At 44.4% G+C, this 20,821-nt stretch overlaps 2 protein-coding genes across 7 annotated transcripts; one reads left to right on the top strand and one right to left on the bottom strand.

Moving 5' to 3' along the window:
- Positions 1-1,203: 1,203 nt before the first annotated feature.
- Positions 1,204-11,196, bottom strand: nup37 (nucleoporin 37). The gene is made up of 10 exons (XM_071528272.1): positions 11,027-11,196; positions 9,735-9,942; positions 9,533-9,654; positions 7,265-7,337; positions 6,920-7,014; positions 2,502-2,592; positions 1,853-2,034; positions 1,707-1,757; positions 1,498-1,591; positions 1,204-1,406 (listed from the first exon to the last, which is right to left on the bottom strand). The coding sequence occupies exons 2-10, from the start codon at positions 9,888-9,890 to the stop codon at positions 1,293-1,295; spliced, it is 978 nt and encodes a 325-aa protein (XP_071384373.1). The 5' UTR covers positions 9,891-9,942; positions 11,027-11,196; the 3' UTR covers positions 1,204-1,292.
- An 835-nt stretch (positions 11,197-12,031) lies between these two features.
- On the top strand, positions 12,032-20,676 carry parpbp (PARP1 binding protein). 6 transcript variants are annotated; one of them, XM_071528165.1, is made up of 10 exons: positions 12,032-12,181; positions 12,493-12,726; positions 12,861-12,965; positions 13,665-13,835; positions 13,989-14,143; positions 15,782-15,965; positions 16,109-16,290; positions 16,843-16,924; positions 19,154-19,320; positions 19,915-20,676. In XM_071528165.1, exons 1-10 carry the CDS (start codon positions 12,032-12,034, stop codon positions 20,243-20,245), a joined length of 1,761 nt encoding a protein of 586 aa, XP_071384266.1. In that variant the 3' UTR covers positions 20,246-20,676. The 6 variants fall into 6 exon arrangements, with proteins under 6 accessions (XP_071384266.1, XP_071384250.1, XP_071384274.1 ...); XM_071528149.1 differs by having other exon boundaries at positions 19,154-19,337; positions 19,923-20,676; XM_071528173.1 differs by having other exon boundaries at positions 16,843-16,929; positions 19,159-19,331; positions 19,914-20,676.
- The last annotated feature ends 145 nt before the right edge of the window (positions 20,677-20,821 follow it).

Here is a 20,821-nt window from a genome sequence, read left to right as displayed (position 1 = left end):
ATGCAGCTGCTCCAGCACCACTTGTTCCTAGCACAGCGAACGCAGAGTGGAGACCACATTGGACTTGTTCAAACAAAAAGAGTGGACCAGGAGAGCGGTAGCATGTTATGATTGTGGATGGTGGTTTATGTGTCCTGTCCAAGAAATACACAGGGTTGACGAAACGGTTTGAAAGAGTAGAGGTCTCTATGCCCTGTACCTGCCCTGTTCTGTCGCACAGAGCCATCACTGCACAATACAACCTAGTGTTTCAGCTAACATATACATTAATAAAGTACAATAAACAGCTCTGTTACACTCCTGGATATGAATGCATATCTATCCAACGCTGCACCCTTGAAGATTAAGTACATCTGTGGAAACAAGTGATCAGCTGTCACCTAGAATGATTCATGATCAAGTTAATTAAATGAGTGCCTTCTGTAGCTTAGTGGGTGTATAACTGCCTTGAAATGGAGATGGTGGTTTTCTAACACATGGCATTCCGTGACAGTACAATGAGTCCTTGTTTTGCCACAGGGCATTACGAGTTTCTGGCAAATGATTCCTTGTTTGGTCTGTGGACCACTGACAATTATTCACGCACACGGTAAGGTGATGCGCATCTCTTCCTCTCACTGCAGCCTCAACTCTTTTAGGAGACTAACCACTCACTTTGCACTGCCATGTAGTTGGATCTGACCTGAAATGGCCCCACACTCCCACGTTTCCCAAAGCTTTTCCTGATCACACTTCTTAGACCGATTCTCTTCAGGGTTTATCCAATAGCTGGAGAGCGGCCAGACCTCCTAGTCTTCCTTATCCTAACCATCCCATAAGTTTTCTGTACTCCACAGCAGGTGGAATAGAAACTATGAAGATATATGCATTATATAATTCAGTATCTGTCAGGCATAGTGAGAAAGCGAGAGACAGACAGGGAGAGAGAGCACCTGCAGAGTGATGATCATGTTGACTGTTGAAGTGGTGTGTTGGCACCGTTGGGATGACAGATTCCTTTGAACTACAGCTCTCTTGGCAGGACATCATAACACGACTGATATAACCCTTCAGAGGAAAGAAAAATAGGCTCTTCACAGAAACCAGACGACTCGCTGCTTATCTGCATCTGACCTGAGGGGGCACTCAAAAATAAAAAAGAACAAAGTGCAAGCACGCAGCCAATTTCCATCAAAGTCCATGCAAACTGAGCAGATACTCTCAAAAATATTTTATTGTGTACCAGAATAGAAATAGAGGACCTTGTGCTGAATATCTACAACTTGTATCCACCATGGGAATGTACAAGATGGCTACATTTCAGTCATCCAAAATGAAAGTTTCCTGTCGCCGCCAATCACGCAGAGTGGGAGTGTCCTGTGCCAGCTGAGGCCCGCCCCCACTGTGGCCGATCCAATCATCACTGGCTGTAACGACATCAGCATATGTCATGAGACTCAAGCTATAGAGAACATTAACAAGAAAACTACCAAGTAGTGATACAGGCAACTGACTGACCTGTGGGTGACCAAGATGGTGGATGAGTAACTGACTGCTAATCTTTCCTGGACATCCGGTGGTGGAGAAGAGGTTTTCATTGGCTCGAGACCACCTGAGGTGAACAACAACAACATCCATTCAACTGCAACAATACTATACTCATTTATGTCCTTAAAGTAACTGGAGGAACCACAATGCCAATGGTTTAAACCATGCAATGCACTTACTTGAACAACCGTGCTTTGTCTATGTGGGCTGGTCTTTTTTCTTGTGGGTAACTGCAGAGGATGAAAACAAGGCTTTAATGCAAGCCATCCTATTGTGTACTATCAACCCAAATCAATATATCAAGCTGCGCCAACACCACAGTCACCTGGAGCGGGTTATGTCCCATATGAGCCAGTCGTTGCCCGCCACAGCGCCAACTTTGATGGTATTGGTGAGGCACCAGTCAGCTGACATGAGTGGTGACTGGCCACAGTCCAGAGACAGAATGGCCTGCTGGGTAACCAGGTCGTAGAAACGAATCGTCCCCTTCTTCTCTGCCACCATTAACTGTGGGTGTTTATATTTAGCATCAATACAGTGAAGTCAGTTAACCCAACATACAGTACAAGTTGCAACAATGACATTGCATTTACATGCATATTCAAAATAATTAAATATTACATTCAAGTGTTGGCACATGTAAACTCCATATCATGTTTACAGTAGCCAGGATAAAGGCATATCTCAATTTTAGAAACCGGAATATGATAGGTAGGACATGCTACTTAGCCGAGATAGTGAGAAAAGTACTGTAAACACCTTATCCCATTTATGTTGGTTTTTGCAGCCTGTGTAGTTCTTTATGGCATTATATGGAGCATTCGGTTAATTGATAAATACAGGGATATTAGTGATTTGAATATAAAGTTACATATTAACACCGTATCCAGAGTTCAACTTCGAGATATGAGCTGGTATCTGAAACAACCTGTGCATGTAAATGTACTCAATGTTGTGATGGCCCCTCCTCATACCTTAAAGACCTCCTCTGGGTGCCAGCACACACTGATGCCAGGAGAGCGAAGTCTGAGAGTGGTGTTTTCATTGCCATCCAGGTCCCAAACCCTGTAAAGACATAGGAATTAGGATGAGATTAACATCAATGCAACAAGGCATGATTGACCAGACAGGTGGATGAGAATCATGGCAGTAGTTCAGTTCAGGTTGTTGTGAGAATTCTTTACTCAAAATCTGTGAAAGCAACTTGGTTATTGTGACAAACTCTTGTGCAGAGAGGACATGTGATCAATACTCAAAGTAGTTAAATCAGAGATTGACCCAACTTGGTATATGAACCACTTTTGATTTTAAATCCAAAACAAACTTAATAACCTCTCAATCAACTACAAAGACGATGCTGAGGAGTGCAGCTCTAAAAATAGCATCAGAAGTCTAGTTGCCCTCTGGGTGAGGACGACTTGATACTTGTATCTTGATATCTGAAAGGATGCACCTTCCTAGTGTTTTCTTTGTTTCTTTGTTTCTTTCTTTACCACCGACGTTCACACTCCATACTTTCATTACTTAACCCATTTTGTAATTTGGTTCAATTGGTTTAATTTGGTTTAGTTGGTGACATTCAGTTTAATTTGTGTAATAAATATTTCTTTTGTTAAATGTTTATCATGGTGTGTTTCCCTTTTATTATGGCCACTTGAGCCAGGTCGTAACAGTGGTGCTAAACCAAAAACATAATTACACAGTCCACTGTCCAAAAGGTAGCACACAGACTGTGTTTGCTACCTTTTGGACATCTTGATGCTGACAGACAGAAGGTTAAAAGCTTACTAAAAGACATTCAGTTGTTGTTTCTGTCTCTGATGCTTCCACGGAATTCTAGCTCAACTTTTCTCCAAGCTTGTGGCTCAATACAGGACACCATTAATGGGGTTTTATAGCACAGGATGGGGCAATGATGGACGGTGCGTTTTCATCCAAGTTCATGTTTGTTCTTAACTTATCTTACTTCTGCCAGTTGTGAGCAAGTGATGTACAAAATATTCACCCTCTTCCAGGGAAAAGGGCTCTTTTCTCAGATCTGGGCGCTGAGCTCTGAAGACAGACAGGCTTATGCTGGACTCTTATTACGGGGAAAACGCCAGACTCACATTACAGTGAGCTATGATAGCAGGGCAGTGGGGAAACATCACCCTAGCCTGAGTCAGGCGTTACGCTCCACTCACATTACAGCAAATGTTTCGCTGTGGGCGGCCCGCTGCCATTCATTTTCTGTGGAGTACAGCGAGGGCAGCAGAACGCACGTCAGCTGAGGAAGAGCAGCGGAGAAAAGTTGAACGGCATCCTACTTTATGCAAATGAAATAGACGGGGTCTTGCGAGCACCGTTTCATTGAATGCCAATCAACAATCAGAGCTCTACTTACACACGCTTTGCGCGGGGGTTATGTACCGGGCATGACCAATCAAAGAATATGTTTTTCAGTTTAATCACTCCTTCCTTAAAATAATGGTCAATTCTACAGTTAAATATGACCTATGATAGCAAAAGCAGCCGAGAAGCACTGTGCAAACATTCACACGGATGTAATAAATCACTTGGATGTAGAGGACTGCGGTTTCTGAGACCAGGATCTATGGTTAACCACATCTGAACACGAATACCTCCGCACACAACCCCGACGATCCTCTGAACCAAAAGCAAAAGGTGGGGATGGGGGGGGGGGGGGGGGGGCTGCAAGTGTTTCTGGGAATATAAAACAAATGATTGCGAAGCATGGGAAGGCGCTGACTGATGAGGTCATGCAGAAGACATCATCTAATAAAGCCCAAAAAGTACCTCCAAAGACCATCTAAATGTCAAGTGTGTTGTTGGAGAGATTAATGTCCTCGGCGGTGCGGTGTAGGGGAGGATATGCCCCGTCTCAGATGAAGACCTCAGTAAACACTCAACTTTTCCTGCCTCGTCTCCCCTGCAGGAGATAGAGCCCTGTCGAAACTCTCCGGGCTTCTTTCCTTTTGCCTATGTGCAAACTCAGCCAGAGCCTCCACCGTGGAGCATGAGTGAGGCTGAAGAAGAAAAAAAAAAAAAAAAAAAAAAAAAAGGAAAAACCCTCAGACCACACCAGGAAAACAACGACTAAACCCTCTTCTTTCAGACCACTAGCCAAGCAGAGCTCAATTGCACGCTACACCACCACCGGCCAAACTGTGGTCAACCGCTCTGCCCTTCAAATGGAGAGCAGCGACTCCCCAGCAAAACATAACCTTTGCCGAACGAGGTGAAAGGCATGAGACGCGAAAACACGGGCGACCGCCTCTGATAAAGCGCCGTGTAATTGCATAACACTACATCGAGCAATAACAGTCCGCGTCCATGAGCAACAGAGTTGAAAGGAGAGAGGGCATTTGAAGTCCTGTATTGTATTATCTAAGTGAGAGAGCAGTGGGGCCGGAGCGTTACGGTTTGTCCGCGCTTTCCCAAAAGTGAAGGGGAACGGGAAATGCCGTTAGCGCCGTGTGATCTGATTTATTGTGGAGAGCAGGGTAAATGCGGGGGTCGGAACAGCGGTCCCACCCCGGCGCCTCGCGGGAGAGTCCAGGTTGAGGTGCACGATGTCCCACCTCCAACCTCCAACCTTCACCACCACCACCACCACCACCACAGTAGCGTCTATCTTAATCGTGCCTGTTCGAGATTTTATTTTTAAAACAATAACATTATCTTTAAATTTTTTTTATTTTTTTTTAAATCACATACTTGGACTGTTGAAATAATTATTAAAGCCATTTGTTATTTTTATTGGATTGGCTCGTTTCCCCATACTTCAGGCCAATGCGGGGATCCCCTTGCACTGCCTAAGAAAAAAAACAAAACAATTCAAGCTTGGTTTATGGCATAGAAGATAGGTTAGCAGTACGGATAAAATATCTAGCCGCTGTAATTTGTTTCCCCTCCACAACATTATGGAGCGAGAAAAACACACTGTAGATTATATATGGCCTGAACGGATTAACACTGAGAACAGGACAAAATACTTAAAACCATATACATAATGCAGCAGTAGCAGGTGTGTGTTATCCTGAGTTCATCGGCGAACTCAGTCAACCCCAAATCCCCTCAGAAACCTGCAGTTCCCCTTTCTGGGCTCTAGGTGGCATATTCCCCCACAGACACACACCATCTATACTGATGACATGAAATCAAGAGCTGGTCAGACAATTGAATCTTGCCAAGTGGACATATAACAAAACAAATGTAAACTTCCCTCAGGACTGACAACAGAGAGGAAGTAAGGTTTGGTCATGCAACTACATGCAATAGCTTTAGGTTGGCAGCAGTGGAGTTCCCATAACTGGAGGGGACAGTGATGACAAAGAGCTCAGTAAAACTGTAGCAGAACCACAATGTAAAGGAGTGCTGTGCACATGCATGCAGTGCCCACACTTCCCTCGCTTTCTCTTTGCAAGACCACTTTCCCCCCCTCTCATATCAGAGGTTCAGTTTGTGTGGGCTGACTGGAAGGTCCTCTCCTGTTAACTTGATCTATCCCTTGTTCTGCCTCTGTCTTCCTCCTGCGTCCCATATTTTCTCAACATGACAGAATTTAAATCTTTCAGCAGATGGAGCGCACTCCTGTTTTCTCTGGCCGCGCGGCAGAGGGAGGGTAAGAGGAGAGTGGATGCGAGTGGAAGAGCCTGGTCCCCTGCTCCGGCCTCGATCACCTCCCGGCGCTCTGTCCTGACTCGATGTCTGAGCACTGTGGCAGGACGGAGCGTTGAGCAGCATAGGACAGTCAGTGAGCGGCCCATGCAACCCACTGTGCAAGTGCTCAATGCCAAAAAATACTTGAAAAATAAACCAGTTGTCAGGTTTCAGATAAACACTGGAGCAAGCCAGACTGGCACAGAAGCCTGGATGTACTGAACCCAGTGTCTTCACCTGTCTGTTACTTTGGTTCAACTCTAAAATGAAGTACTGCAACTCATTTAAGGAAATCTTAAAATTGTATTACTAATGTATAGCTGTCTGTACAAAAGAGTGCAAATGGAAAACAGGTTTGTATGTTGGAGAACCAGCCCACTGGTGTAGAGGGGGTGTCCCTGAGGTGACCCTGGCTACTGACACACTTTTTCCCTCCTCAACCATTAATTGAAAAGGAAAATTTGGGGACCTTGTTAAGAGTGCCCCCACAGAGAGGAAAATCTCTCTGCGGCTAATTGGATTTCCATATTTAACCAATTAGCTAGAAAAGCTACAAAGCGGCTGTGTGCTTACGCACGGTCACACCGGAGCATGTTGTGCTTAGCATCAGGTTTCACTGTGGAAACACAGTCAGGACTTTCTGCACCATTAACAGAGAACAGAACTCAGAATCAGGAGCGGGGAACACACACATAAAGACACACACACACAGGAAAAAAATGGCTTGGACCTGCAAGTGTGGTCATCACTGACGGAAGCAATTTGTTTCCCCTCTGTGGGCTCGAACACCAATTGGTTAATGTAGCTGGTGTGGCCTTCCATCACCTAGGCAACAGCATACAAAAACAATGTGTAAACAAAAACAGCAAAGCACATGAACAACAAACTGTTTAGTGCTGGTTTCCTATTGCTTTATTGTAAACTTAGGCTTAATACCCTAGCTGCTGCTCAGTGTTCTGCTTGTACGGCTACATTTCCTGTATCACTAAGTACCAAATGTCAGTGCTAAGTAGAGAAAGTTTGATGCCAACTGACAAGAGCAATTCTGGCCAATGTGGTCCAGATGTTCCACTACCTTGACTTCATGCCTATCCTGAAGATCAGAAGTCAACAGGCGCAGCTTTCTGTCAGCTGCAGCAGTGCAAAATCTGGGGAGAGAGAGAGGGGAAGGAAGAGAAAGAGAGAGAGAGAGAGAACAAAAATAAACAAAGAAAGAACATCAAAACAGTCAGACTATATCGACCCAATGACAGATGACATCTCTTTCTACTTGCATGCCTGCAACTGCCTAGACTGACACGTTTGGACGAGCGTGTCAGTGTGTGTGGTAGAAACTTGGACAGTGATCTGTGGAAACGCTGCCAGGGAGATTCTAATTGCACGCTAAGATAAACATGGAGAAAAACAAGATTCCTCACGCCATTTACGCATTTCTCCGTTCAAAACCTGTGCAGAGCCAGGCAGAGGACTTTCCCTCTAATCAGCCCTAGTATATACCAGTGCCTGCAATTATTCACACAATTACACTAACTCACTTATGACAAGAAAAACACACACATATCACCAGAATAAACAGACAGCAGTTCACACATTTTCAGTCGCAGGCATAGATGGATTTGGCATGATGTCACTACAAACACCCTTAACGTGCTTTGGGGTATTACTGCTGCAGTAGATTAGATTATATTAGGATGGGCCTTCTAACCCGACAAATTAACTTTGCACATTGGAGTAAGCCATGGAACACATTTTTGGCCCTTTCTTCCATTTTTTTTTAGTTTGTTGCCAAAACCATGTTCTTGATTGATCTCTAATAATCCTGCGCAAAACAATCTAAAACTCACTATTAAAAAGGGGAACACCACTGAAGTTCAGCTTTGTTGCACTGGAGCACTGGAACAATTCTGTATGTATAAGTGAACATTCATCGCTGTTGCACATAGCCAGAAATGAGAGACAACAGTTTATCCCTTCGCCTGTGATATCACACCGGTCCATAGAGAACAAACTAGGAAAAAACTGGAAAAGTCAACTCTGAACAGTTTCTAGCTTAGAGAGAGAGAGTTGTTTATAAGTGGTATTCCCCTTTAACCTTGAGTAGTTTCTAAACTAACATCGAAACAACAGGTAATGAGTTAGACCCTCTCCAACTAGTGAGTAGGTTTTCCTCCTCGAAAGCTTCTCTGTGCCGGTGTTGGAAAGATGTGAAGAGGAAGCCCGCAGGAGAGGCTCCATCCGGGAGGCTGCTGACTGGACATCACATGCTGGCCTGGTAGATGGTGGCAGCCTCCCAGCTCAAGCCCCTTCTCCTCCTCCTCCCCCCCTCTCTCGCCCCCTCTCTAGGCCCCTGCTTCAGGCACGCCCGTGAGAACATTGTACTTTTCCTGGAAGGCATGGCTACGTGCAAAGCGATGGGAGGGATGGAACCTGAGTGGGTAGCCATCAGCGCAATAACATGTGCGCACGTCACAGGGCCGCCTCGAGGGCCCTGCAGAGTTAACCACAGAAGGCCAGGAATTATCGCTGCCTTTCCCTTTCAATTACAGCAAGCCTAAACACCTCCGGAGGGACCGCGGACCTTCCCATCTACCGTTCCAATTAGCAGGAAACTCTTGCTTTCTAACAACCCACAGTTAGGCTACTTCCCTCCTGTCCAAGGCCACCTGAAATAACTTGGCTCACATCCTGGCAGCTGCAGTGTGACACTGGGAGGCTGTGATGACTAGACTCACACAGCATGGGTGCTCCGCTTTCTCTAGAACTGCCTCTTGTTCGGGTCGGAAGAAGAATGTTATTGAATAATTATCCCGTTGTGTTAAAGGACGTGGATGTCAGGTTGCTAATTTGGGAGTGAATTACGCCTTGACACCTTCTAATCCTATTTACAATGGTAGAATAACCCCTTACATAACAAGAGGCACTCAAGCTGACCAATGTCCCACCATAACCACCATAATATACTAAAAATAACCAGTTATGCTAATTAGGTCATTAATTAAGCCAATAAATGCATTAAGAAGCAAACATTTCTACGTCAACAGACTCGTCACATAACACATGGGTGGTATTAATACGACCTCTGTATCTTTAGCATTTAGGAGTTGCAAGAAAATCAGTGATTCTTCATTCATATGCAAATTTATGCAAGCAAAGTGCTCCAAAATCTCCTCAAATCATCTGCGCTATAGGGAGACCTTATGGTGTCAGAAGTTTCCCTGTATTGTTCTTGAGTTGTTGTGTTCACAAGAATGTCTACACACATAGACAGACAGAAGCCACCATGACGACATAATGTCCTGCATACCATGTACCATGATGGAGGGACATAAGAATACAGCAGTACCTGATAGTGGGTATCCTGTCCAGCCGGGACTCGGGGCTCCAGGCGAGAGCATCGACGCGCAATTCATGATGGAAAGCACGAAGCACGGTGAATTCAACTCCCTCTACCTCCATGTCCTCCTCCTATGGGAACAGAGGTTTGTATTCAGATAGGAAGGGAAATGCTTTTAGGGAAACAAGGCTGCTGAAGCTGCGTCTCTCACCTGGAAGAGGCAGGTGCCCACTACTACATACTGGTTTCCAGCATAGGCCAGGAGGGAGGCGGAGGTACCGCAGCTGAAAGGGCTGAACTCCACCACATGAACGTAGTCCTCGCAGGCCACTGTGTAGCTGGCACCGCGACTCGAGTCCTCCTGCATGCTGTGGGTCCTGGTAGAGCCGGCTTCGGGTCAAGGGGTTCCACTGTACCGCCTGCATCAAAGTTAAAGAGGACAAGGGCAGCGGACCATGAATCTCACGTTTCATATGATCACCAAAAATTAAAAGATCACTATGAAGGATAATAAAGAGAATAAGATATAGGGCTGATCAAAGATATCAAATATGGCCACTGATGACCTCCATCACAGTCGTTTTAAGTGAAATTCTGTCTAGAATCAAATACTATAGGTCTGTATACACCAACTGAATTAACTCAAAACCCTTACACATTGTGTCCAGGGGTAGCACTCACCTGAGAAATAACAATGCAATATTCTCAAAACACACTATAATGCTGTGGTTTCATGTTCAATACCAAGTCATTCTCTCTTGTATTAAGAGGACGATAAGCGAAATTTCATTCAAAAAATCTGTCTGTTTGATATTTCCTTGGTTATCGACAGAGGGACATACTGGTAGAACACGATTTAGGATTTTTACGAATCAGCAGCAGCCACACTTTAATTCGGCATAGACCCAATATACAAACTAGCGCTTTATATCAGATTTTTTCTGCTTTTAGAGTGGGTTATTCCCACAATACACCAATTACAAAAGTTAAGATTCTATTGAAATAAAATTATACTTGAAAATTATATACATGCCGAATTTACCATAAGACCCTATTGATTCGTGAAAGGTTTTACGTTATAGTCAACCGGGTATGGACATTTGCCGATAAGAAACAATTAAACTGACAGATTTTTAAATTGAATTCGGCGTGAAGTTCTCTCTATAGAAAACGGTAGGTATCGGGGCTATTCTGGTCCATAACTATCATACTATCATGACTCATATGGGAAAATATATGCGCAATGAGTTGGCCATATTCTACGAGCCACATCCACAACACACGTGTGCATTTATCATCGTGGTCATACGAAAACTGTCATCTGGCATGGTGCTAACAGCACTCTGGTGCAGTGAGTGCACCGCTAGTTAGCAATAAGCCACACATGAAATTTCATCTTGGCTTGTTCTATCATTTGACGGTCCGCTGGTGAACTTCACAAATATCCCTTAAATACGAAAGTCCATTCCGATTCAATATACATCGCTAACTGATATACTTTACCAGGTTATTTGCAACAATTTTGTTGAAACAAACGGTGCGCGGGTTTGAGATGTTTTCACTCTTCTTCCGGGTACGAAGTGGAATGTACCATTCAGTGCAAATGGCAAGGGGAACTTTGGCGCAATGTAAATGAAAAAAATCTTAATAAATATCGCAATTTACCAGCTATAGTTGAGTTGTATAGTTTAACTTCAATAACACATACTATTCATCTGCCGTGAAACTTAAAAAAATTAAGCAAAGGCCTATTTTGATTATGGGACAACTCCCATTGTTGGCTACTACGAGCTGATTGGCCAGGGCAGCAACCTCCGCAGGCAATTTAAAATTTCAAAACAGCTGCTTGCTTGTGTCGTCGTCGTGGACGTGTGTTTTGTTGTTGGACACTACTACAATATTTGAGGTTTGCACCATTTAGTGAACGTTTTCTATCATTTATTATTGCCAAAGACGTTGTGTTGTGTTCCGGGATGTTGTTGAAGGAACCTAAACTCAGTTAGCGTGAGATAAATCTTTCTGGCATAAACAGATAGTAGAGACTATACATCAGTGTTTCTTGAGTATGTGCCATCGAGCCCTATGAGTCTGCATGTTTTCATTCCAACCAAGCAGCAGCTTATTTCACTGCTCACTGTACTGTTGGGCCTAGATAGCACATGTTTGAGAACTACTGCTATCCTTCATAGTAAGCATTATCAAAGTGATGTAAGTTAGTCTATATGAAGATAGGGCCCTCTTAAGGGAAAAAGAAATAATGCATTTTCTGAAAATGTATGTTTTTTTTGCCTTTATGATGATCACCAGCTGGGGATAATAGATCACCCAGCTTTTTATTTACCACTGCATCACTTTATTTGGCTTCTTCAAAGTTACACAAAGTATTCCCTTGTGTGTGTGTGTGAGTTAGTGTGAGTGAGAGATAGAGACATAGTCAAGTTTCTGAGATTGTTTCACCCTTGATTACCTTCATTGTTTAGAGAGTATTTTCCTGCTGTGTAGGGAACAATGGCGAGTTTCGAAGATGGTCTAAAGACGATGGTAAAAACCTTCAGGAGAGAATGCCACAGAGCTTTACAGTCTGAGAGAACCACCATTCATGGAGCTGATGGCATGCTGATGGTCCTGCAGCTGGCCATGGCAGAGGTTAATAAACAGGTAAATCCCTTTCTGTGAGCATCAAACCACTACCCTGGTCCTAATAATGCTCTTGTTAGAAGCTTGCTACCCAAATGCGCGGCTGTATGTGCCAAATCCATATCATCATGATGGCATAGTTCAATTGAACCATCAGGCCTGCTGTCATCACGCTCATAACTGATGACATTACCACAGATTTCCTGTTGAGACCGCTCATGGCCCATTTTTGGACTGTGGAAGAAGTTCTTTCTGCCTTTAAACTGTGATTGGTTCCAGGCAGTCAGTAATTATGGCTGCTGCCTTCACTGCTTTCTCTCTTCCTGTGACAGCAGGGTGGAGAGTTCAAAGTGGCTCTGAGTGATGTCCTGATGGCCTGGAAACACTTACTGTTAGACAAACTTCACCTGACACCCCACAACTTTGCACGCCCGGAGAACTATGATCTCATCCTGGAAGCATACAAATCCTTCCTGAAATGCTCCAACACTGTGGACCTGGTTGATATCCACTCTATGTACAAACAGCTGAGAGTGGACTCGGACCCGGAGGAGCCCGTGAGCCCGGTGAGCAGGACCTGATTGAAACCAGACTGATGACGTTGATTGCGGACGATTAGATAGGCTACTGTGTTCGAGATGAGGCCAACCACTTTATCTCTGAATCAATTTTTTTTTTTTATTATTATTCTTTTGCCAAGGTCCAGCTGTTTGAATTTCTATCAGGCAGCATGGAGGTCTCAGAGCTGACGGATTCCTCAGTCCCATCAACACCGTCCAGTAAACGCAGGCCCTGCAGCTCACAGGTAGGCCTAGTCCTGTTTCCACTCTTTCATGCAGTCATAAAAACGTGTAAATTATTTCATAAATGACCATAAGAAACCCCCTCTTTCCACTTTGCCCTCTCTCCCCTCATATAAAGGTTTTGTTAGGAATATGAAATGCTATGTTGGCTCGTGCCATTGAGCAGCAGGAACTTTGACTGTTCCTTTCATTTTTCTCCTACTGGCAAGAATCCGTTCATCCCTTTTTCCAGTCTTCACTGTACTAATTTTCTCTCTGGAATCCACCCCGCTCTTATTAACAGGAACTCTAAATCATATCACTTAGATTTAAGGGTGCAATGTGAATTCAATTACCGGGCAGATGTTTTAAAACAGAACACAATGTGGGGCTGGACAAGGGCTTCTGTAACAGTCTCTCTCCTCCAGTTGCTCTCTGTCACTTGCTGATTTATGAGTGGTTAGTTGTGGCTTGCTACTGCACTACCAGCTAGGGTGATGAAATTTTTGGAGTTTGTGTTCAAACTCATAGTCGAGGCTGTCAGCTGCTGTTTTCAATGATTTTTACTTATAAAACTACTGTCCCCGATGCTTATTTGGGGAGCATGAGATGCAGTAGCCTCTCATTAGAAGTTAGACTAATCCACTTTTCCACTTGTTTTCTAAGCTGGCAAGCCAACAATGTGTATTTTAATAAATATGCATCCAATTTATTATTGATAGGTGAAAACGGCGATGAGAAGGGTTTTCTGCTCCTACCTGGATTTGCTTGTGAACTCGAAGAACGACCTGGCCTTGGCACTTACCCTTGACGTCCCTAGTCGCGAGCTTGGACAAGCAGCGTTTACCGACTTAAAGCACGCTGCGCGCAACACCAATACCTCACTCTTCTTGGTAAGAAATGCAGCCACACTGAACATGCACTTAATGCTTGAGCAATGAAGTATTCACATTTTGTTACATAGCAAGAGAACCAAAGCTAGGATTTTGAAATTGGAGTAAAGTAACGCTTTCTCTTGCAACATTTGCCTCTCTATCCTGTTGCAGGCTGTAACGTCTTTCGTGAGGGCCATCCAGCTTGGAGGAAAGGGCTACGCTCCAGCTCAGTCTGACCCTCTGAGGAAACATGTCAAAGGCCTGTCTGAGTTTGTCCAGTTTTTAGACAACCTGGAGGAAATACTGGGAGAGATTCCCGACCCCAGGTACACAGTACAAGTCAATCCGGGATACCACTCACTCTCTCTGTCTTGCCATTGCTTATGAGATTAACACCTCCCCTCTCAGCTAAAAATCAACTCTAAATGCTTGGAGGCCTGCTGGTAGTGCGTATATTTGCGTACTGGTGTGTAGACCACATGAACATCTCTGGCAGACACCTGTGATCTGTTTAGCCATGACATCAAATCCCACCTGTCCCATCACAAAGTACAGGCTGTTATAATTTCCTTCAAAACCCTCTAATGACTTCCATCTCAGGTTCTCATGATAACATTTGGATTGCTAAAGCATGTTTATCGTTGCTACATCAAAGCCTATCTTTCTAAATGTTAAATGATAACTTGTTCCTTCTTTGGTACGCTTACTCAGATGAATTATCATCAAACCTTGAGCTTTTGCAGATCACCCTCTGTGCCATTACAGATTGTTTTGGATGTTCTTCATCAAACCGCTGGCAATGCAACAAAAAAGGTTATCAGAAATGGTTTAGCCATTCGATCATTTGAGGACTGAGCTTTGAGGTGAAGCTGTTGAAGACGTCATGTTTTGCACCACTCCCAGTAGCGACTACAGCTCCACTTTGTCAAGCCGCAACACACTGTAATGGCTGCATTTGATTCTTGCTGCTCCAGTTTCTCTGTAGCGAGTGTTGATGGCCGCGAGGGTTCTCGGTTCATGCAGAGTCTGAGTAGTCCACCTCTGATGAGACACTGTATGAGCTGAGCCAAAACGGGTCTTTCAACAGTCTGTGCCTCTATACCCTCAGTGGAGTACTGTATTTCCTCATACAAACACCTTCTATGGAGAGTTCAGGGCCCTTTGTTCAGCTAACATCTGTTTTCCCAAATGATTTGGTTACTGAGCCTTCCTCGCTCACATCAGAGCTAGGTCAGGGTTGGACTGCTGCCGCTCCACCTTACTGTGTTTACGTTTTCTGATCTTTTTAACATGGAGTGCTGCAGTGCACTGCGCTATTAGCAATACACAAAAGTGACAACATTGAACTCGTATGTCAGTTCACTGGATCGAGCACTGACCTTTTTTTTGCTTTGCATGGTAGATTGGCGTCATTTGGACTGTGATGACACACTAAAAGTTTTGATGCGTTGCTACTAATGAGGTCATGTTTGTGATGGTATCCTGGGGTTTCTCCATTGACAGTGCATTGGTGGACAAAGTGACAGTGCCCAGGGTGATGTTAACAGGGATTTGGAACACATATTCTGCTTCATAACTGTTAGCATTGGCAATGCTGCATTACAATGAAATAAAGCTCAACTGAATGTTAACGCCTAAACAAACTAAACTAAACCTAAACTCTGAGCCCACAAAGTCAGTGTCCAATTAATTGAAAGTGAAGCTGCAGTATATCTTTTGAAGAAGTTTTCAGACTAAGGCCCTCGGTTTTCTGGTTTCCAGTTTTAGGAGAGAGTTATTCATGTTGGCAAATATTGGCTGAACTCTTGAAGATTATTAATTCCATCCAGATGAAAACCTGTGTCTATTCTCCAGAAGAAAGATTCCATTCCTTTCCAAACCAAGTGCAGCTTTTACTCTACCTATGGTCTAACACAACTGCCTCCTTAGATGTCATTGTGACTGACGTTGTATTTAATTCTCAGTGCATGTGGAGCCAGACTGGTCACCGCCATCCGGGCAGCGCTGGTGAAGGGACGCAGCAGCGGAGATGTGGTGTACGCCGCAGCTGAAGAGACGGCAAAGGACCTGAAGGAGAGGATCTGTCAGCTCCACCAGAGCCAGAAACAGATATCTAATGGAACGGGGACGGGGATAAGTCCTGCCAGGGTAATGTAGGACCTCTGCCTCTCTGCCAATGAGAAAGTTTTTATGTTCATGCTGAAGCTACTTTCTCTTCTTTCACAGACAGCTACGTACGTGAACTAATAGTGCTCCTTTTTTTTTTTTGGTTGTGGTGGTGTTCCTTCCAGCCAAAAGCGTACGCCATCAATCACGCCACTGCATACGGAGGTCGGGAGGCTGTGAAGGTGCTGATGGCGTTACTGGATGAAGAAGCCCTGGCTCCTCCCTGTGGGAACAAGGCCGACCTGCTGTCTGAGGACCAGCCCGCCCTCAGCGGAGCCGAGGGAACCTGCATCCTCACATTGTTCAGGTCGGCTCAGGTGGTCATATTGCGCAAACTAGGGTCTGACGGATATGGGTTTCTGAAGACTGATACTGATAATTTGAGCCAATATTCAGTGTAAATTTAAAACACATTTGACTGTTTTCATCCCCAATGACAAGGATTCAGTGTTTTCCCCATATTTTTATTCTGAATTCCGCATTTAGACCTGAAGCTTCTTAGGAAAATCCTCCAACATCCCACTGGAATCAGCCATCTAAAGTATAAATAACAATTTAAGACGTACTCACTAGCTGTGGTCAGGGAGGAACCTCCATCATATCGGAAGTAGATGACATTGACTGTCCGATATCTAATATTTAATACAAAGTCAATATTGGCCCGGTCTAACCCTAGTACAAAAAACATGAGGCAACTTTCATATTTTGAATCTCTGATTGTGTGTAATTGCACTTAGGGGAGTACAACTTTTTTGAAGCGTAATGGGCAGATTCCTCGGTCAGTGTGACCGCGTGACGTTATAGTTTTTATAATTTATAAACCTCTTGTCTTTGCCTCTTATTGTGGCTCGGTCTTCAGATCCCCCGAAGTGTCCGCTGGATGTTCTCCAGAGCCCCTAAGGAACCGCGTCCAGAGCCAGCAAGACCTGCTCAAACCCAAGGTAACGTGGGCCCCTTCATCCAAGAGCCCAAATCCAAACCATCACTTAACTTCAAATTGAATCAGATGTACAAACATTGAAAATAATGTCTTTACATCCTGTAATTTCTCCCTGGTATTATATTATTTATTTGCTTAGCTGAAGCTCTCATCTTAACTGACTTCCACCAGTCCCGTTTGCACAGCTGTGTTTTAGCTCTTAGTGTTAGTTTTAGGGTGTTGTTTGAATCCGTGGTGTAAAACTACTTATCTGTGGGGGATTCAAACCATCAACCAATCCGATTTAATAAGCTGTGCTATTGTCAGAGCTCAGGTCCTCGACTCGCAGTGTGCAATGTCACAGTATATCTGATGTCAGTATCTCTTTCTGCCTGCCTGGCTTTGACCTGATGTTCTGTCCTGTCATCTCGATGTTTCAGTGGCTCAATGTGAGAGATGAATGTCAGTAAGAGAATCAGTCGCATTGTCAAAATACAGGCTATACTGTGTGTGGGAATTCAGCCGATGATGCGATGAGAGCGATTTCATTAGACTCACAACATGCACTGTATGTATCCACAACTGCTGAGTCATCCAAAAAGCACCAACGCGAGCAGCTTTAAATTTAAAGGTAGGGCCGCCCTTTTAACATGGAAGTAAACTGTGTGAACCCCCTTTCGAACATGTATGCTAAACACATTTGGTGAAATGGCTCCTTTATTTGATTGCGCTAGCAGATGTCATTTTAGCTCCCCACAATCTGGCTGCCTTCCTGTTTGAGTGCGCTGTAATGGTCCCTGGGCAGCTCACCGCTTCCTGAACTCGGTGAGCGGAAGCTTTCTGCATCAATTTCACTTTGAAGATGCCATATCAGTCGCGTAACTCGACTAGCAAGGGAAACTTGAAAGGTTATTGTTTCCTGTTGTCTGCTGAATGACTTTATCCCAGACTTCTCCAACGGTTTCATCATGCACTGACGTCAACTGGCACACACAGAGATGGACAGATTTAGTTTCTGCATTTGGGATCTGTCCAATACTTTTTCCAATGCTAAAGAAGATCCAAACGGCATAGTAAAACTTTTAATGCCAATTTAGTGCTGCTCTGTGATGTTATTCATGATGATGTTTGTGAATAGTAAATCTTGATTACTATATAATTCTTTTTTTTTTTTTCTGAATACTTCTGTCATACTCGCATAGTAACACCGCACCTGCTACCCATTCTCACTTCCATCACCTGGCTGTCTGCGTGTGTGTGTGTGTGTCTGTATGTGTGTGTGTGTGCGTGTGTATGTACACGCACATCAAACCGCAGAGCCGGAGAAATTGCTTGCACCTGCTCTTGGAAGTATTATCTGGAATTCCTCGGTCAGGTGTCTCCAGTGTTGGGTCAGGCAGTGTGCGGGGGTTATTTCAGGACAGCCTCCCCCAGAGGAATGAGGGCCGTCTGACCACATGGTGCCACGTTGGGCTCCCACCTGTTGTAATTGGATTAGATGTTCTCAGTCAGTCATAGTTTGGCTGTGTTCATTCTTCCATCCCCTCCCATTGTTTCTGGGGCGTTCCAGATATGTTTTATTAGCATGCAACCAGGGCAGCCTACATTTTTAGCTCCATTATTGAAGCGTGTCTTGGTCTTAGGGTTACTGTTGTTTTAGGTGCTCTTTTGAGCAGTTCTTTTGAAAAGCCTCTCTCCTAGGCTTTGATCCCTTTGTGCTTTACGGACCCACCCAGCTTTGCACACTGTATTTTTTTCCCTTGGATTCCTCTTCCCTACTGCGGCCCACTAGCCTGAAGGGTGAAATCCTTGGATTCTGATAATCCCAAGCAGGCGTAGATCAAACAGTGGATGAAAGCGGTGGATCTGTATGCCCCGGGGCTAGGATTGAGGTCCTCCAATATCATTTACTTTGTTATAACGAGGCTGTCCAAAAAGGCTTTTTAATGAGCTGCTACGCTACTGTCTAATAGACATATAATTGTGATAAGATTGAAGACAACTGTTTCCACATTTAAAGGGGCATTAAGTAATGTGTGACTTTGTTCGGCCTCTATCGGTGACCAAGCAACTGCAACAACATTGTGTATTGGTATTGATCAACAACCCTATCAACCCCCTGCAGATATATTAGGGTCACTTTGTGCTATGGGACAGTAAAATTACTTACTTAATACGTACTTATTGCACCTTTTTAACTAGAGGATATGTTCATGCAGTTGCACGAAACCATTTCTCCTGTTTATTCCAGGTCAGAGACCGTGTCATCCGGTCCCAGTTTGCCTGCACATACCAAGATGATGAACTGCCCCTCAACCGTGTGCTGGAGTTCCCAAGCAGCAGCCAGGTCCCTACCTGTGTGCACCCAGCCCCCAAACACAAAATCAGCCCGGCGGTATGCGAGGACCCGGAGCCAGAATGCACCTCTGCCACAGGTACGTATTCTACTTGTGTTACATCAATCTTTATTTTCACCGAAGACTGCGTGTACTCTGCTGCGTGCTGAGAGCAGCTCAAAATTTCATCACAAGCGATGCAGCACACTCTCTCCCTGCCCCCCCTTTCTTCTGGGATACGCTTCTATTCCCTCTGACGCCACACAACTGGACAGAGGCCCAGTCCCACCTTTTCAGCCCCAGCCTTGAACCCTCCCCAGTCCCAGCTTTGGGACTGGTACTTACCATCAACCATTAAATGATTCCCCATTCTATAAAACCTGCTCACCCCCACATCTGTAGTAAAAACCAAAAAGCACACACACACATACACACTTTTTTTTGCCCATTTCCCCTTCTGTCTTTCTTTCTGTGGGAATTCAGGCTCTGCTCCATCAGGTTACATGACAAATGTTCAATTCCAGCTCGGTAGAATAAACACACAGGCTGCTTAAACTGGGGGCTAACGTCAGCAATTTCATCACAGCCTTTTCCTCTGCTTCCTCCGCACTTGCCATACTGCATTTTTTTTTTTTTTTCACTAGATTGTTAAGCTTGCTTTTACTGTTGTTCTGATCTTTCCAGCAAAGCCTGCCACTGAATCTCCAAGTGCGGAGCAGAGAGGTGTTCACCGGGGGGCTGCACTCGGGCCAAGATGTGGAAATGCCCAGAGCAGCAGAGCGGGTCCGGGCAATAGGAAGAAGACTGGCGTTCACACACAGGACAAGGGCAGCAAGAGGAAGCAGGTGGATGCCGACCAACATGGCGAATCGGAGAACCAGCCTCCAAAGAAGAAACCGCCCACTAGTATCGCAGGCAAAATGCCCGCTAAGAACGTCAGCAAGGCCCCAAGTAAGAAGAAGCTGATAGCTGGACAGGGGAAGCTAACCAGCTTCTTCAGAGTCTAATTCTCTGTTGCACATGATTTTATGTTGGTTGTTTGATGCATTATGGACTTATGGACTTCTTTTTCATTCATCGTCTTCGATAGTACAAGAATGTTTGTCACTGATGACCAACACGGTTGTTGTTGTTGTTGTTGTTGTTGTTTTCTCTAGTCACTGACAAAAGCAGTGTGCATGTGTGAACGCTCCAATGACGTTGGCCATTGTTACCCATTAGGCAATGTGGAAAATGTGAGTGCCTGAAACTCAAGTAAATCAGTTTGGTAGCAGATCAGTGGAGCCTGGATTCGGTCAGGACAGTTTATCTTGCTCCAAGACATGCTGCCAATAAATCCTACTTTCTGCTTTGAATGCGTTTCATCACTGTCATACTTGTATAGTTTATCGTCTCAACCTGTAAAATTCCACAATCAAAATCCACTCTGTAAATATGTTGCAGACTTTTCATTTTAATAAACTTTTATTTTGTGTTTTACACAATTGTGCGCTCTCATTTTCTACAAGGAAACACATTTCAGTTTAACACATAAGGAAGAAATTTTACAGCAGATGAGGGGAGGACAGCAGTACGGGGGCAAC

Source organism: Centroberyx affinis, unplaced genomic scaffold, assembly GCF_046629955.1.
Source record: "Centroberyx affinis isolate AG114_WGS23_722 - 3 ecotype Tasmania unplaced genomic scaffold, CSIRO-AGI_Caff_v1 ptg000120l_1, whole genome shotgun sequence".
NCBI lineage: Eukaryota > Metazoa > Chordata > Actinopteri > Beryciformes > Berycidae > Centroberyx > Centroberyx affinis.
This window is presented reverse-complemented; position numbering and strand designations above follow the sequence as displayed.

Excerpts from the sequence above, each read along its gene's own strand:
- nup37 (XM_071528272.1), bottom strand. The coding sequence starts at position 9,890 with ATGCAGGAGGACTCGAGTCGCGGTGCCAGCTACACAGTGGCCTGCGAG. Across the intron at positions 7,338-9,532 it reads GACAGGATACCCACTATCAG|ATTTTGCACTGCTGCAGCTG; the intron begins GTACTGCTGTAT and ends CTCTCTCCCCAG. Across the intron at positions 7,015-7,264 it reads AGGATAGGCATGAAGTCAAG|GTGATGGAAGGCCACACCAG; the intron begins GTAGTGGAACAT and ends GCTGTTGCCTAG.
- parpbp (XM_071528173.1), top strand. The coding sequence starts at position 12,032 with ATGGCGAGTTTCGAAGATGGTCTAAAGACGATGGTAAAAACCTTCAGG. Across the intron at positions 12,966-13,664 it reads GCAGGCCCTGCAGCTCACAG|GTGAAAACGGCGATGAGAAG; the intron begins GTAGGCCTAGTC and ends TATTATTGATAG. Across the intron at positions 16,930-19,158 it reads CTGCTCAAACCCAAGGTAAC|AGACCGTGTCATCCGGTCCC; the intron begins GTGGGCCCCTTC and ends ATTCCAGGTCAG.